Genomic DNA, 14,512 nt, shown 5'->3' on the forward strand with positions numbered 1-14,512 from the left:
GCTAGGGCAACGGCTTGCGTGCCAGCAGATATGGCTCCGCGTGTCACCTGTGGCACCCGTGCCATAGGTTCACAAACACTGCCTCACTCAATAATTCTATTTACGTACTGGTCTTTTTTAAATCCCTTGTTGTTCATTTTAATGTTTTAGCTTTTAATGCTCCATGTTTTTAACGCTTTTAACATTCTAATTGTTTTATATGTTATTTTGTGAGCCTCCCAGAGTTACGTAATAATACGATGGGCTGCATACAAATTTATTAAATAAATATCTATCCTAAAAATAGGCAACAAGCAATGTTTTCCCTGAAATGAGCCATGGTTGGTGTAGTATTGGAAGGAGCAGGGTGAGGGGTAGGAGAGAGAAAACCCATCACAAGTTATGTTTAGTTAAATATGCACAATTTTGTTTATTGAAGAGATTAGGACAAAAACATTAAACCAAATACAAGACAAAAGCACCAGAGGCAGTAAAATCCCACCACATGCACATCACCAATCTTTCTTCCTACGAGTTTATAAAATAAATGCTTAAAAAAAAACACAGAAGAAGTCCCTCAACACAGCACCATCTTCAGAGTGTAAAAACATTACTCTTTTATATTCTTAGATACCAAAATAGAAGCAAGGCAGGTTAGCTGCAGCTTTGTCTCTTGATTAAGGAACTCTGAACCATCATCTCAGCGAGTGGGATCGAAAATCTTTCTGCAGGGCAGGCGAAGAGCATTCATACGTCAAATGCCAAGTAGCTGTACGCACATGCCACAGACTATAATTAAGCACAAAATTCAAGTAACATTTACAAACTACAGAGTCCACATGTACCTATCCAAAAAACAGGACCACTTCACAAAAACGCATACAGGCAGTAACATCAGAACAGCTGAGGTACTGGAAACACAAATAGCTATGCCAAAAAAAATGATGTGTTGGTTTTCCGCTGTTTCCTCCAATGTCATATAGCAATATAAAAGCAGTAATAAAAATCATTTGCCAGTCTAAATCAACATGAAAGCTTTAACAAAGGGGTGGAATTGCAGGAGGGAAAAAGGGAGGGGGGTGTTAAAATATGTCAGTCAGGGACTGGAATACCTGAAGAGAAATACAAGTTTGTTAACTACAGCATGTAACATGTCACCCCAAGTCAACCCGTAATTGAAGTACTGGCTTAAATTCGTCACAACTGTGACGGATTCATCAATAAATAAAATCTTGACAATAAAAAAGGTGCATATTACAATGTACTTTTCAGGAGACAGGTCTGTGTGTCCCAGCAATGTTCAGCTTATTAACAGGTGAATAAACAGAAAACTTAAAGAGCATCTTTGTTTGTAAGTCAAAAATGAAAGCAAGAGAACATAAGCCACTGCCTTACCAAGATATTTGGGGCAGGGGTAGGTGGCATATACTTCTCACTTCAGAAAGATCCACATTCTGTCCATATTTAGCTCATGTGGAGACTTTAGCTGGTTCTAAGATCAAATTTGTTTCCTTCTTTGAATAATCCAAAGGAGATCCTTCTCCCCCCCACCTGGTCAACTGGATGTGCAGTGGGTAAAGGTGAAAGCCAGTATTTCAACCGTCTTTGAAAAAAACCCAAAGACAACAATTCTAGTGTCTTTTGCTAGCATGGTGAAAAAGTCCGATTTCTGGCTCCCTGCAGTAAAAGCTCTAACCCCAAAACAAGCCCACCAAAACCAACGGCTTGTATTTAACTGAATCTACTCCGCTTACAGAAAGCTCTTTGATCTAGTGGACATGGCTATCGATAGAAGGTCGGGGAAGTCATCGCTACAGATTTATTTTACTGTATAGCTTCTTGTATAATTTCTTCAAGAGTATCCCCTCAAGGGGCAAGGAGAGTGTGACTTGTTTGTCACAAAGAGAAGCCCTCACTAGATCAAAGAGTCTTCTGTAGGTTCCGACGAGGAGAACATCTGAAACATAACAGATTGGGAGAGAATTCCCCCCTCCAAAGAAATAAAACATTCCAAACATCATTACCCCCCGTAAAAACGTTAGCTTGTGTCTGTCAATTTAAAACTAGGAATCCAGAGACATGTTCCAAAGCTTTGTTTAGCATTCACTTCTTGTATCTTCCTTTGTGCACTTCCCACCTGCCCTCCTGAAGATGAAGCCCACTGGCAACATCCGATTCTGAAAACAGGAAGCAAAGGAACAAAATAATAGCTAATTGTACCTTCCCTGAATAATGGCTGAAGTTAAATATACTTTAACAGTGCGATGCCAAAATGCAAGAGTTCCTGTCCACTGGGAATCGTAAGTGTTTGAATGAAATGGAACCAGGAGTGGCTTAGTGGTGGCTGCATCAGAAACGTTGGGTGTGCAGTGTCCTTGGCTCCATAAATACAAGAAGCTACTGCAGCTGCTCCGTACTGCTGCTGCCTCCTCATTCCTCCACCCCACCCCACCCCGATGTCAGTCTAACTTGATAGCAACTATTTCTCCTGTTTAACCGTTCATGGCCTACATTGGTTCTTGAGCGTTCCTTCTCCACTCTTAAAAAAAATCAAAACAAAAGCTTCTTCCAAGTGGGTCCTTTTTTTTGCTATCAAGCCAGGATGAGACAGATGTAATTCTGCATTTTCAGAAAGGTCTCCCTTCACGTTGTCCTTTCTGGACCATACATTATGTATACCAGTCCTGATGCTTAGTTAAAGAATGGATCAGAATCCTCTTCCATGTTAACGTCAGGCACCAGCTGATCTGTTACTTCCTTAGCACCATATCCTGAATTACATACGTTAAAATCTGTAGAAAACCAAGGGTGGTCCAGAATTTCCTGCGATGTCAGCCTCTCTGTGGGCTCCCGGCGCAGGATGCTACGTATAAGGCATTTCGCCTTGGGGGATAAAGTCTCTGGAATGCTGAACTGCCCGCGGCGGATTTTACTGAAGAGAGAACTCGGTTCAATGTCATGAAATGGATAGCGTCCAACTAGCATTGTGTACAGCATGACCCCTAGACTCCACACGTCTGCTGCTTTGCCGGAGTAGCTTCCGTTTGTGTTCAGGATTTCTGGGCTCACATAGGCCGGACATCCGTGCTTGTCAGAAAGGGAGTCATCATTTCCTCGCAATATATAAGCATCTTCAAGGCTCTCCAGTTTTACTCTGGACCTGCAGAGCAAGAAACAACAAATCAAAGGGTAGACTAAATGACAATGACTCATGTGTGATATTAAAGAAAAGCAAGAATATTCAATCAGGCTAGGATTGCATATTGATACCAATCCTCTTGTGTTTTTTTTTTATTATTATTATTATTATTATTATTATTATTATTATTATTATTATTATTAATTAGATTTGTATGCCACCCCTCTCCGTTTTACCCAACAAATGAGCAGTACTCTGAAGAATATCCCCATTTTGGAAAAAGCATGGGTCTCGGGGGATATTCTGGGTTAGATCCAGGTTAAAAGCAGAGGGCATATCAAGTAACATTCTAACCAGGTTATTTTTGTAAATGGTAACACCCGTAGCTTCTATTCTATGAATGGACATGTCTTTTCATATGAACCTGTCTTCCATATTTACCCCATAAATCATTGGTTCATGCTTATCATTTTGTGCATTCAATACTTCCTTAAAGTATGTCATACAAAATGTGGTATATGTTTGATTTCCATGGTTCTTAAAGCATTTATTTAAATTTGCAAATCTAGGACATCTCTATAGTATAGCCCAAAGATTACCCATTCAGATAAATGCACAAAGGAAGGCTGACTGCCTACCAAGCGCACCCATGAATTGGATCCTTTCCTGAAACAAATTAATTTGACTCACCGGCGGCATATAGTTTAAAACGTGGGTCACATTTTAATTTAAAGATAAGAGATGTACATCTCTTAAGTATATACAGTACATAAGGTAAGAGAGTGCTGGAACATTTTTCAGTCAAATCATACAGACCAGGGCTATTATTCTGTCTACTTAATACTGTCAGTAGTAGGTGACAGTCAAGTCACTCTGCTGGGTTGCACATAAGCTAACTCTGAGATGTGAAGCATAACATCTGGCAGGTTTTGCAAGCAAAGCCTGTACCTTATAACTGAGTTAGAGCTTTCCCCATGCTTGAGAAATCAGTAAACAGCTCTTAGTTCCCGTGAATGATGGTCTCGTAAAATCCAAGTGCATGAGCTCAGTATCTACAAAAACTGTACTACTGCACTAAATCAAACCAACTTTATTACAGCTGATCTCAATGTTGAACATCAGTTCTTTGGGAATATAACCATTCCTACTAGCCCTGAGAAAAATAAAATATCCCTAAAAGGTATAGAAGCTGGATAATCTTTAGTGTACTCATTCACTTAAACAAAGTCACATATCACATAAAACATGCAGGGATTTATTATAAATCTATTTTTCCAGTGGCAGCTTCTGGATCACTTATACATGTCCCTTTCATTAAATACCAATTAACCTTTAACACTGTCACCAACAATGAATTGCCTATTATTGCATGAAACAATACCAGAAACCACAGCACATCTCCCCCTCCCCACCCTGAACAGAATGTCGGAAAGAAATCATGTAAAGGGGCTTAGGATCCTTGTTGGTCCATCAAAAAGATGGGTTAACTCTCCAAAAATAATCAGAAAAGGACCAAATTATGCATGGTGAGAAAACAAAATCAACAAAAAATAAGTGAGTTGAAAAACAGATAAGATCCATCTTGGAGCTAAAGAGAAAAACTTTCCAGAAAAAAAATATATTAAATAACGAGATAGGGAGATGGACAGTGACTGGTGGCTTCATTCTAATCCTTGCTCTTCCTAGTCATGCCTTCCAGCACAGACTATACTGGCGGTCCTCGACTTACAACAGTTCAAAGTTGACCGTACAAAGTCACATCACTGCAAAAAGTGACTTGTGACCATTTTCACACATATGACCATCGCAGCATCCCTGCGGTCACATGATCAAAATTGGCATACTTATGATGGTCGCAGGGTCCAGGGGTTATGGCAGGGGAACCTATTTTAGTTCGGGTGCCTGTGCAATAGCGTGTACAAGCGTGCCACCACCCATAATGCAATGCCAATCCCCCCACATATGCGTGTACAACACCCCCCCCCCAACCTCACACATACATGCGCCCAGGAGTATGAAGCCTCTGGACTTCCAGTAAGCCTGTTGGGCTGTTTTTGCCATTCACAAGACTCTGGAGGCTTTCCTGAAGCCTGGAGAGGGTGAAAAAGGCCAAAATTCAACTGGCCGGCACGCACATGCACGTTAGAGCTGACACAGGGGCAATACCTCACGTGCCCTCAGATATAGTTCCACGTGCCACAGGCTCGCCATCAAGGGGTTATGTGTTCACTTTTTGTGACCTTCTGACAAGCAAAGTCAATGGGGAAAAGAGTTTCACTTAACAACCATGTTACTAATTTACCAACTGCAGTGATTCACTTAACAACTAGGGCAAAAAAAGTCGTAAAATAGGGCAAAACTGGCTGAAGAAACATTTCACTTAGCAATTCTGGGTTCAGCCATGGTTGTAGGCAGAAGACTTCCTGTACACAGCTTACCCTGCCCCCTGCCCTTCACAATGTACACACACACACAAATACACACACAAGCAGTGGTTCTCAACCTGTGGGTCGCGACTCCTTTGGGAGTTGAACAACCTTTCACAGGCATTGCCTAAGACCATCAGAAAACACATATTTCCGATGGTCTTAGGAACTGAGTCACCACTCCACCCACATACAAATAGACTACTGCAAAAAAAAAAAATCCATACCCTGGAATCTTTTGAGCATGCGCAGAAGCTGCATTTCCGGCACTGCCGGTGTTGCCATCTTGTTTTTGGCTTTTTTTTCTGCAATTTTTTAAAAAACAATTCAGTACTGTGCATATGTAAAAGTGCAAAGCGTACACGTGACCATGCAGCACAGGAGGAAGCAAACAGGCAGCGAGGTAAATTAGAACCCACCCGAGTTTCCTAATAATTTTATTATTTTATGGTTGGGGAGTCACCACTACATGAGGAACCATCTTAAAGAGTCACAGAATTAAGAAGGTTGAGAACCACTGGAATAGAGGAGGGGAGCAAAAAATTCACACAGGGTGAAAGGCAATGTGTTCAACCACCCAGAACAAAATTCAGATATTTCCTAGGGCACCCACTGATAAAAGGACTGGAAAGAATGGCTGAAACATGCTGTGCAGTCATTCTCTCTCCCTTTATTTTTCTAGCCTTGGTTTCCTTTAAAAAGAACTTCCCCAGGCCATTCTACCTTCTTCCGATTTTGTACCCTGAGGTAAAAAAAAATCCTGCTGAAATGTCGCTCCCTCCTCTTTTCTCCTCTCTCCTCCAAGATATCTGATGCCAAACATACTGTGAGGTTGACGAAGGAGAGGCTGCTCCTTTGTTATGTTGCTGCCTCTTTCAAACAATGCACGCTGCAACAGCTACTATCTTTGCACTGGATTTGTACCAGCAAAATAAAAACGGGGGGGGGGGGGAGGATATATATACACAATGCAATCATCTCCTGTATTTAAGAATCGAGGACCTGCTTTCAGAAGAGGGCAGATTGTTTAAAACTAGACCACTGAACAACAGCTGGCATTAATCCACTTGTTTTACTGTAATCGCCAGCAGGATCAAGCAAAGGAGCAGTAGCCATGTTTTCATCCTGCCGAATGGATGAGACCAAAGCAAATACACGCCAGGATCAACATCTGTGTTACACACCCGTACATTCTCCCTCTCTCCTCCCCACACATACGCACTCCATCCATTATAAAAAATCATAACAAAAGAAGTTTCCAGAAAAGATTGAGACCTTTCTCCAAGCAGCCTTGCATTAACTGAGGGAAACTGTTGCTATAAAGTACACCATGCAGTCAGAACTAATAGCGGACAATCCAGAGCACTGGTTTGTCTGACTTTCTTGTTAACTGCTATGCAGCAAGGTAACATTTAGCCAATTCTGAGGAAAAAGAACAACAACGGGAAAGAATAAGATCCTTCTCCAAATGAGGATCCGAATAGATCGGTCCCTGTCTCTCCCCATGTCCTACTTATGCCAAGGGGGCACTGCTAAGCTGAAAAAAATGAAGACACCCTCCTATCTAGCTCGACCCCTAGCACCTGCATCTATGCCTTTTCCTTAGCATTGGGTTGGGGTTTTTTTAAGGAGATATTTTCAACTTTCCAAGTCTGGTAAAAAGCACCTGAATTCCAAGATCTCCCATCCCTGCAGCCCTTGTCAAGAAGCGCTTGTCAAGAAATGCAAGCTCACTTTGCTTGTTTCTTTCCAAATGGTGTACAGTGTGCAAAGAACTGGAGAAATTGTACCAAATTTCCAGGTTAGACCAAAGCCATCAATCCACAGTTATACAGTTAAAGCACTGCCATTCTCAAAGCCTACGGTATAAGCCAGTGATGGTGAACTTTTTTCCCCTTGGGTGCTGAAACTGCGTCTGATGTTGTGCATACACGAGTGCCCACACCCATAATTTAATGTCTGGGAAGGGCAAAAATGGCCTCCCCACCCCACTGGAGGCCCTGTAGAGGCCTGAAACAGCCCATTTCCCATCCTCTGGTGGGCCCTGTAAGCCCATTCTTTGCCTTCCCCAGGCTTCAGAGGCTTCTCTGGAGCCTGGGGAGGGCATTTTTCCCCCTTCCCCCACCTCCCGGAGACTCTCTGGAAGCAAAAAATGCCCTCCCAGAGCCCGTGGGCAAGCAAAAAGTCATTTGGCTATCACACACATGCACATTGGAACTGAAGGAGGGTAAAAGCTCAAGTGCCAGCAGATATGGCTCCAAGTGCCACCTGTGGCACACGTGCCATAGGTTCGCCATCACTGGTATAAGCTGAGATGACACGGCCCTTCTAGTTGTACAGTGTTCCCTCGCTTTTCGCGGGTTCGAACTTCGCGAATATCCTATACCACAGTTTTTCAAAAAATATTAATCAAAAAATACTTCACAGGGGTTTTTTTCTATATGTTTTTTTCCCACCCAATGACGTCATACGTCATCGCCAAACTTTTGTCTGCCATTGCTGATTGGCCGAAATCTTGACCAATCAGCATTGTTATCACACACACAAAAATATTGTTAATAAATAATTATGTTTATAAATATCAGGACCACTAAGTGTCTTATTCAATGGTGAGTACCAGTAATAATGATGTGTAAATGGTTGTTAAGGGAATGGGAAATGGTAATTTAGGGGTTTAAAGTGTTAAGGGATGGCTTGTGATACTGTTCATAGCCAAAAATGGTGTATTTACTTCCGCATCTCTACTTCGCGGAAATTCGACTTTCGCGGGCGGTCTCGGAACGCATGCCCCGCGAAAATTGAGGGAACACTGTACTTCAAGAAACTAGTTACCGGCACCCCAAATTCTCTAACTGGACTTCCAGCAACTGCTCCTGTCTTCCTCTTCCAGCTTTACCTATGGGAATGACAGCATTGAGATTTGATCAATGTGGGCTTTTACCGCAAAGTAAGACCTGCCTTATAAAAACTTACTATCTAATGCAAAGCTCCTTCCCAAGGCCAGCGTAATTGCAGTATCTCATTTCCATTCAGAAAGTGGAGATGCAGCAGACAGCTTAGAAAGACAGCATTGTGCATTTATCAGATCACTGACAGAACCCTGCATTAGTATAATGCTTAAGAAAACAATCAAGCCTGAATCATGGCTATTTAAAAAGGGGAAGTGATTCCGTCTATGAATGCTTTCCCATTACTGGTGAATGAAACCACAAAAGTGCAATCAGAGGGCAGCAAATAGCACTCAAAACGGGGGAAATGCGTCTTTGTCCCCATGGAAACCGGCAGGGAAGCCCATGAAAAACAATACTATTCTTATCAATGCCACATTCATTACTTGAGTGCATTCAGACATGGCTCTTCAGCAACAGAAGGAAACATGATCACTTCAGCTACTTGCAGTGTGAGTTATTTCTGATGAACCACTAGCCCACAGCTCAAGGTATTTCCCACCATGGGAGTCTCTTCTCGGAAAAATCTGGGGATTTTAAAGAATTTCTGACTTGCAGGAAAATTCAGGCTTTCATATTGTTTACACAGAGAAGTATCTGCAAGGGTGGTGATTGATAGATGGGTGACAAAATGTTTGGGCTCTGCCTACGTGAAAAGAAGAACAACAAAAAAAGTATCCCAGAAACAAGATGTGATCGCACCATCAGTTAGAATGTCAGTGTGACTTTTGATTTATTGCACCTCAGTAATATTTTAACGTAATTGCTTCAAGTAGACATAGAATTTCCTATGCTTGCACTTCAATTGACATATGCAGATTTCAACCTGAGGTGGTAGATCATGGGAAAAGTACAGATAATCCTTTTGAGCCCCTAAATTTCTGTTGCTAAGTGAGCGATTTGCTAAGTGAATTTTGCCCCATTTGGCAACCTTTCTTGCCACAGTAATTAAGTGAATCACTGTAGTTGTTATGTTAGTGTTGGCTTGTCTCAGTTAGCTAGGCTATGAAACCTTCGACAATACCGAGCAGAGAATTTTAACAGAGTGTGGATGAGTGATAAAGCCAAGACACAGACATAGTTAAATAAGTATTATTTACATATAAACAAAATATAAACAATCCAGAATAAGCACGAAGCAAATACAGAATAATACACACTGAGCAATTACAAGATTAGCACAAAGCAAAATACAATATAGATAAGCACGAAGCTAAAATACAATATAGATAAAATCACAAATCTTATACAAGCACGAAGCTTAAACACAATTCCCCCATCTCTCAGGCAAAAGTAAAGGAAGTGACCAAGCAAAATAATGAGCTTTTATAGCTTCAATGAGGAAGTGACAAAACAGCCTTGAATATTAACTCAAGTACAAGTTAACCCTTTGAGTGCACATTAACCCTTTAAGTACAAGTTTGGTACAGTTTACAATATGCAGTTTACAATGGCAATCCCTAACAACCATGTACCCTGTACTAACAGTTAGTTATGTGGCCGTTATGTGAATCTGGCTGCCCCATTGACTTTGCTTGTCAGAAGGATATAAAAAGGGATCGATCACATGATCTCGGGACATTGCAACCATCATAAATATGAGCCAGTTGCCAAGCATCTGAATTTTGATCATGTGACCATGGGGATGCTGCAATGCTAAGTGTGAAAAACAATCGTAAATCACTTTTTGCAATGCCGTTGCAACTTCAAATGGTCACTAAATGAACTGTTGTAAGTCAGGGACTGCCTATATAATCGAGGACCAAGAGTAGAAAGTTTCTATGAAAATGAATCATGTGGAGATAGGTCGCTGTCTCAATGTATGTTTATAACTTCCCAAGGACTGGCCATAAATGAGAAGGCCCTGGGACAATCAGGCTTGGAGGATTAGAGTTGTGCATACTGGTGGCAAGCAATTAAATATAAACTGGTGAGAAGGAAAGTAATTCCCCATATTCAGTGCTGCATAAATGGGAAAATATTTTTCTTAATACAGTGACACCTTGTCTTACGAACTCAATTGGTTCTAGGACGAGGTTCATAAGTTGAAAAGTTCGTAAGATGAAACAATGTTTCCCATAGGAATCAATGGAAAAGCGAATAATGCGTGCAAGCCCAAAACTCACTCCTTTTGCCTTACGTTGCTGGGAATCCCCGCCTCTGGACTTCCCTTGCCAGCTGAAGCGCCCGTTTTTGCATGGCTGTGATTGCCCAGAGGCTCCCCTCGCTGGGAAACCCCACCTCTGGACTTCCGTGTTTTTGCAATGTTATGATTTCGCTGAGGCTCCCCTCACTGGGATTCAAAGCAGCGCCAGCAAAAATGAAGAGAATCCTAGTGAGGGGAGCCTCAGCGAAATCGCAACATTGCAAAAACACAGAACTCCAGAGGTGGGATTTCCCAGGGAGGGGAGCCTCAGCGAAATCCCAGCAGCACAAAAACAGGCACTTTGCTGGCAACAGAAGTCCGGAGGTGGGGTTTCCCAGCGAGGGGAGCCATCGGCTGGCAACAGAAGTCCAGAGGCAGGGCATCCCAGCAGCCGCGGCTTGGGTTCGTAAGGTGAAAATAGTTCGGAAGAAGAGGCAAAAAAATCTTAGACACCGGGTTTGTATCTTGAAAAATTCATATGAAGAGGTGTTCATAAGACAAGGTATCACTGTACTGTTCAAAGAATTTTCAAATTGCCTGATTTAGCATTTCAGAATGCCGTCATTTAAAAAACTGAAACATACACAGACCTTACAAAACATAATAATTCCCAATAAGAAAGTTGGAATCTAATATTGAACTTGTTCAATAGAAAAAGCAGTAGGTATGCACTTTGAAGCCAAATGAAATTACCTAACTAATCCACATTTTCACCATTTGATAAATGAGATGTGCTGCCAAAGAGGACAAAAATCTGCCTTCACACACGCTGACAAATTCAAAATTCATCAGGAAAAGCATTATTTTTCTGGGATGAAGTGTAACCACCGCTTTCACCTTCCACAGCTTAAGGAGCTATTCCATTTGACCTTGCAGCTTTTCATTCTGTTCTGAGTTAATACGGTCTATTCATCTTCATATCCATAACTATGTCTGTGTGTAGGGGGGGGGGAGGCAAAAGGTTCAAGGAATGATATGGACCCAACATGTATATTAGACGAAGCAAAAGAAAAATAACCCACAAAAGTCTACTGGTGGAGAAATGAAAGATTCTATTAAAAAAAGGGTGACGAGAAGTGGAATTAGGAATACTGCACAATTAATTGCTAATCTGTTTCATTGTGAAACCAATCTTGTGTCCCTAAAACAACACAGATTGATTTATGAATTTAAAATGCATTCCTCTCTACCGTCTTAAATTTTATTAAATGTTCAAAATGAACCAAGACAGTGCTTGGCTCTATGCTTCAACTTATTGAATTTTAACAAAGTTTCTTACTGTTGAATCTAAGTAGATTCTCTTAACAAACATAGCTAGATAGCTAGAGATAGAAGGGGAAGGAGGGAGGGAGGGAGGGAGGGAGGGAAGGAGGGAGGAAGGGAAGGAGGAAGGGTGACATGTTGCAAAGCTGCAAATCAGTCTATTTACACTAAATAAGTGCATGCCAGTATGGATTCCATTTGCTTCTCAGAAGCATTCTTAGAAAGCAACAAAAATGTTGATTCTCTATGAATATTCTCAGTCATCCAGGTCCAGGTAGTCCCAAAGGTGCTTTTTCAAAAGGCAACTGGACTTTGATTTTCCTTGAAGACATTTTGCTTCTCCATCCCAAGACGTTTCTTCAGTTCTGACATTATGTGATATAGAGCTGAAAAAGATTACACAGGTCTACAAAAAAAAATATTTTTTTGTAATCATCCCAGTTGACCTTGTATTTTTCTGAATCACATTTTTGTTCTGATTTCAAAAATGTATATAGATTTTCTGTAGCAGGTAGTGTTTCCATGGAGCAGCATCATTATTATAAGCCAGTGATGACGAACCTTTTTTTCCTTGGGTGCTGAAAGAGCATGCGTGTAGACTATTGCACATGCACAAGTGCCCACGTCCAAAATTCAGTGCTTGTGGAGGGCAAAAACTTTCCCCCAGCCCCCAGAGGCCCTCTGGAGGTCAGAAACAACCTGTTTCCCTACTCCTGGTGAGCCCAGTAGAATCGTGTTGCTCCCTCCCCAGGCTCTAAAGCAGTGTTTCTCAACCTTGACAACTTGAAGAGTTCTGGACTTCAACTCCCAGAAGTCCCCAGCCAGCATTCGCTGGCTGGGGAATTCTGGGAGTTGAAGTCCAGATCTCTTCAAGTTGCCAAGGTTGAGAAACACTGCTCTAAAGGCTTCCCTGGAGCCGGGGGAGGGTAAAACTGCCCTCCCCCATCCTCCTGGAGGCTCTCTGGAAGCCAAAACGCCTTCCCAGAGCCTCTGTGTGAGCCAAAAATCAGCTGGCTAGCACACACCTGCACATTGGAGCTGAGCTAGGGCAACAGCTTGCGTGCCAGCAGATATGTCTCCACGTGCCACCTGTGGCACCTGTGCCATAGGTTCGCCATCATTATTATAAGCTATAGGAAATATACTGGCTACATTAAGAAAACAGTGATTACTACATACATTGAAAATGTAAAAATAACATAATACCAAAAAAATTGCTTCTCTATCAGAAATTTTAAATGATAGAGCAAAACTAAACATATTTTTGGAATCAGCATATCAAACTCCATAAAGTTGCTGATGTTTTTTTTGTGTTGACCAGTGTTATTGGATGAGAAGCAAAACATCTTTAAGGAAAAAAACTTGCCTTTTGACAAAAGCACCTTTGGGATGACCAAAAGTTTGGGCGGCTATCTTATTTGGGGAAGGGCCAACTTCTGAAGGGAAAAAGTCAAAGGTAAACCCCTGGGGTTGGAGAATGGAGGTCCAGCTGGCTTGCAGAGTAATTATATATTCCGTGGCATGGCTACACCCATCATAGTTGGCCAGCCTTTAATGAACAGACAAGCCCCATCACAGCAGTCCATACCAGGAGCATACCTGTTCACATTCCAAGTGTGCTGCCAGCGTAAAGTTACCATCCTACCCATGCCTGAGAGTGCAATTCACAACAAGGGCTTCCCTGGTGTCTAGATTTTAGTGAGTCAGCCAAACCCACAAACCACATGAGGGCTCTGCTGATCCCTGCTAGGCTAAACAGAAGGTCTGACAGAAGCCAAATCTGTGCAAATAGCAGAGATTATGGGGCAACTGCTGCACCAAGCACACCAGTTCTTCTTGGTGTTCTTTTCCCCTTCTTCATCCGCAATTCCAGTTTAGCTACCCACAGGGAATTGCTGCCGGAAGAATGATGCAAACCACAAATATTAAACCGGTTGAACTTAAAAGCTAAATGCCATTAAGAGACAAGATGTACAGTGAGAGGTACATAAAGAAGGCCCTGCTGGCTTTTGGTGTGTAGATAGTGGGAGCAACAAAAAGGAAAAAAATATTAAATATCAAATATTAAAATATTTTTAAAAGGTATATAATTTTTTTTTTTAAAAAAATCAGTCTTTCAGATGACATGGCTGCAGCCCAGCTTCCTCTTTTCACTGAATATATTTTTAAAGCAATCCCTGATGAGATCTGAATATCTGAATATCTCAATCGCCATCTAATACAGTGGTACCTCTACCTACAAACGCCTCTACTTACGAACTTTTCTAGATAAGAACTGGGTGTTCGAGATTTTTTTCTCAAAAACCATTTTCCACTTACAAACCCGAGCCTCCGAAACTGTAACTGGAAAAGGCGGGGAGAAGCCTCTGTGGAGCCTCTCTAGGAATCTCCTGGGAGGAAACACGGCCTCCGTCCTCCCTGTGGTTTCCCCAATCGCACACATTATTTGCTTTTTACATTTATTCCTATGGGGAAAATTGCTTCTTCTTGCTAACTTTTCTACTTAAGAACCTGGTCATGGAACGAATTAAGTTCATAAGTAGAGGTACCACTGTATTTAAGAAGGCTATCTTCAGTAAATGGTGAGCACTACCATTGAGCCATGGTGGCG

The 14,512-nt window shown here is 41.7% G+C and overlaps 1 protein-coding gene across 2 annotated transcripts in view; it reads right to left on the bottom strand.

Annotated features, from left to right (window-relative positions):
* Positions 1–384: 384 nt before the first annotated feature.
* TRIB2 (tribbles pseudokinase 2) overlaps positions 385–14,512 on the bottom strand; it is a 29,676-nt gene continuing 15,548 nt past the window's right edge. For both annotated transcript variants that reach the window (XM_070732862.1, XM_070732861.1), the window contains one exon: positions 385–3,139. In XM_070732862.1, the coding sequence (XP_070588963.1) occupies positions 2,671–3,139 (469 nt within the window). In that variant the 3' untranslated portion in view covers positions 385–2,670. The remainder of the gene's footprint in view (positions 3,140–14,512) is intronic.

This window comes from Erythrolamprus reginae, chromosome 1 (assembly GCF_031021105.1).
Source record: "Erythrolamprus reginae isolate rEryReg1 chromosome 1, rEryReg1.hap1, whole genome shotgun sequence".
NCBI lineage: Eukaryota > Metazoa > Chordata > Lepidosauria > Squamata > Dipsadidae > Erythrolamprus > Erythrolamprus reginae.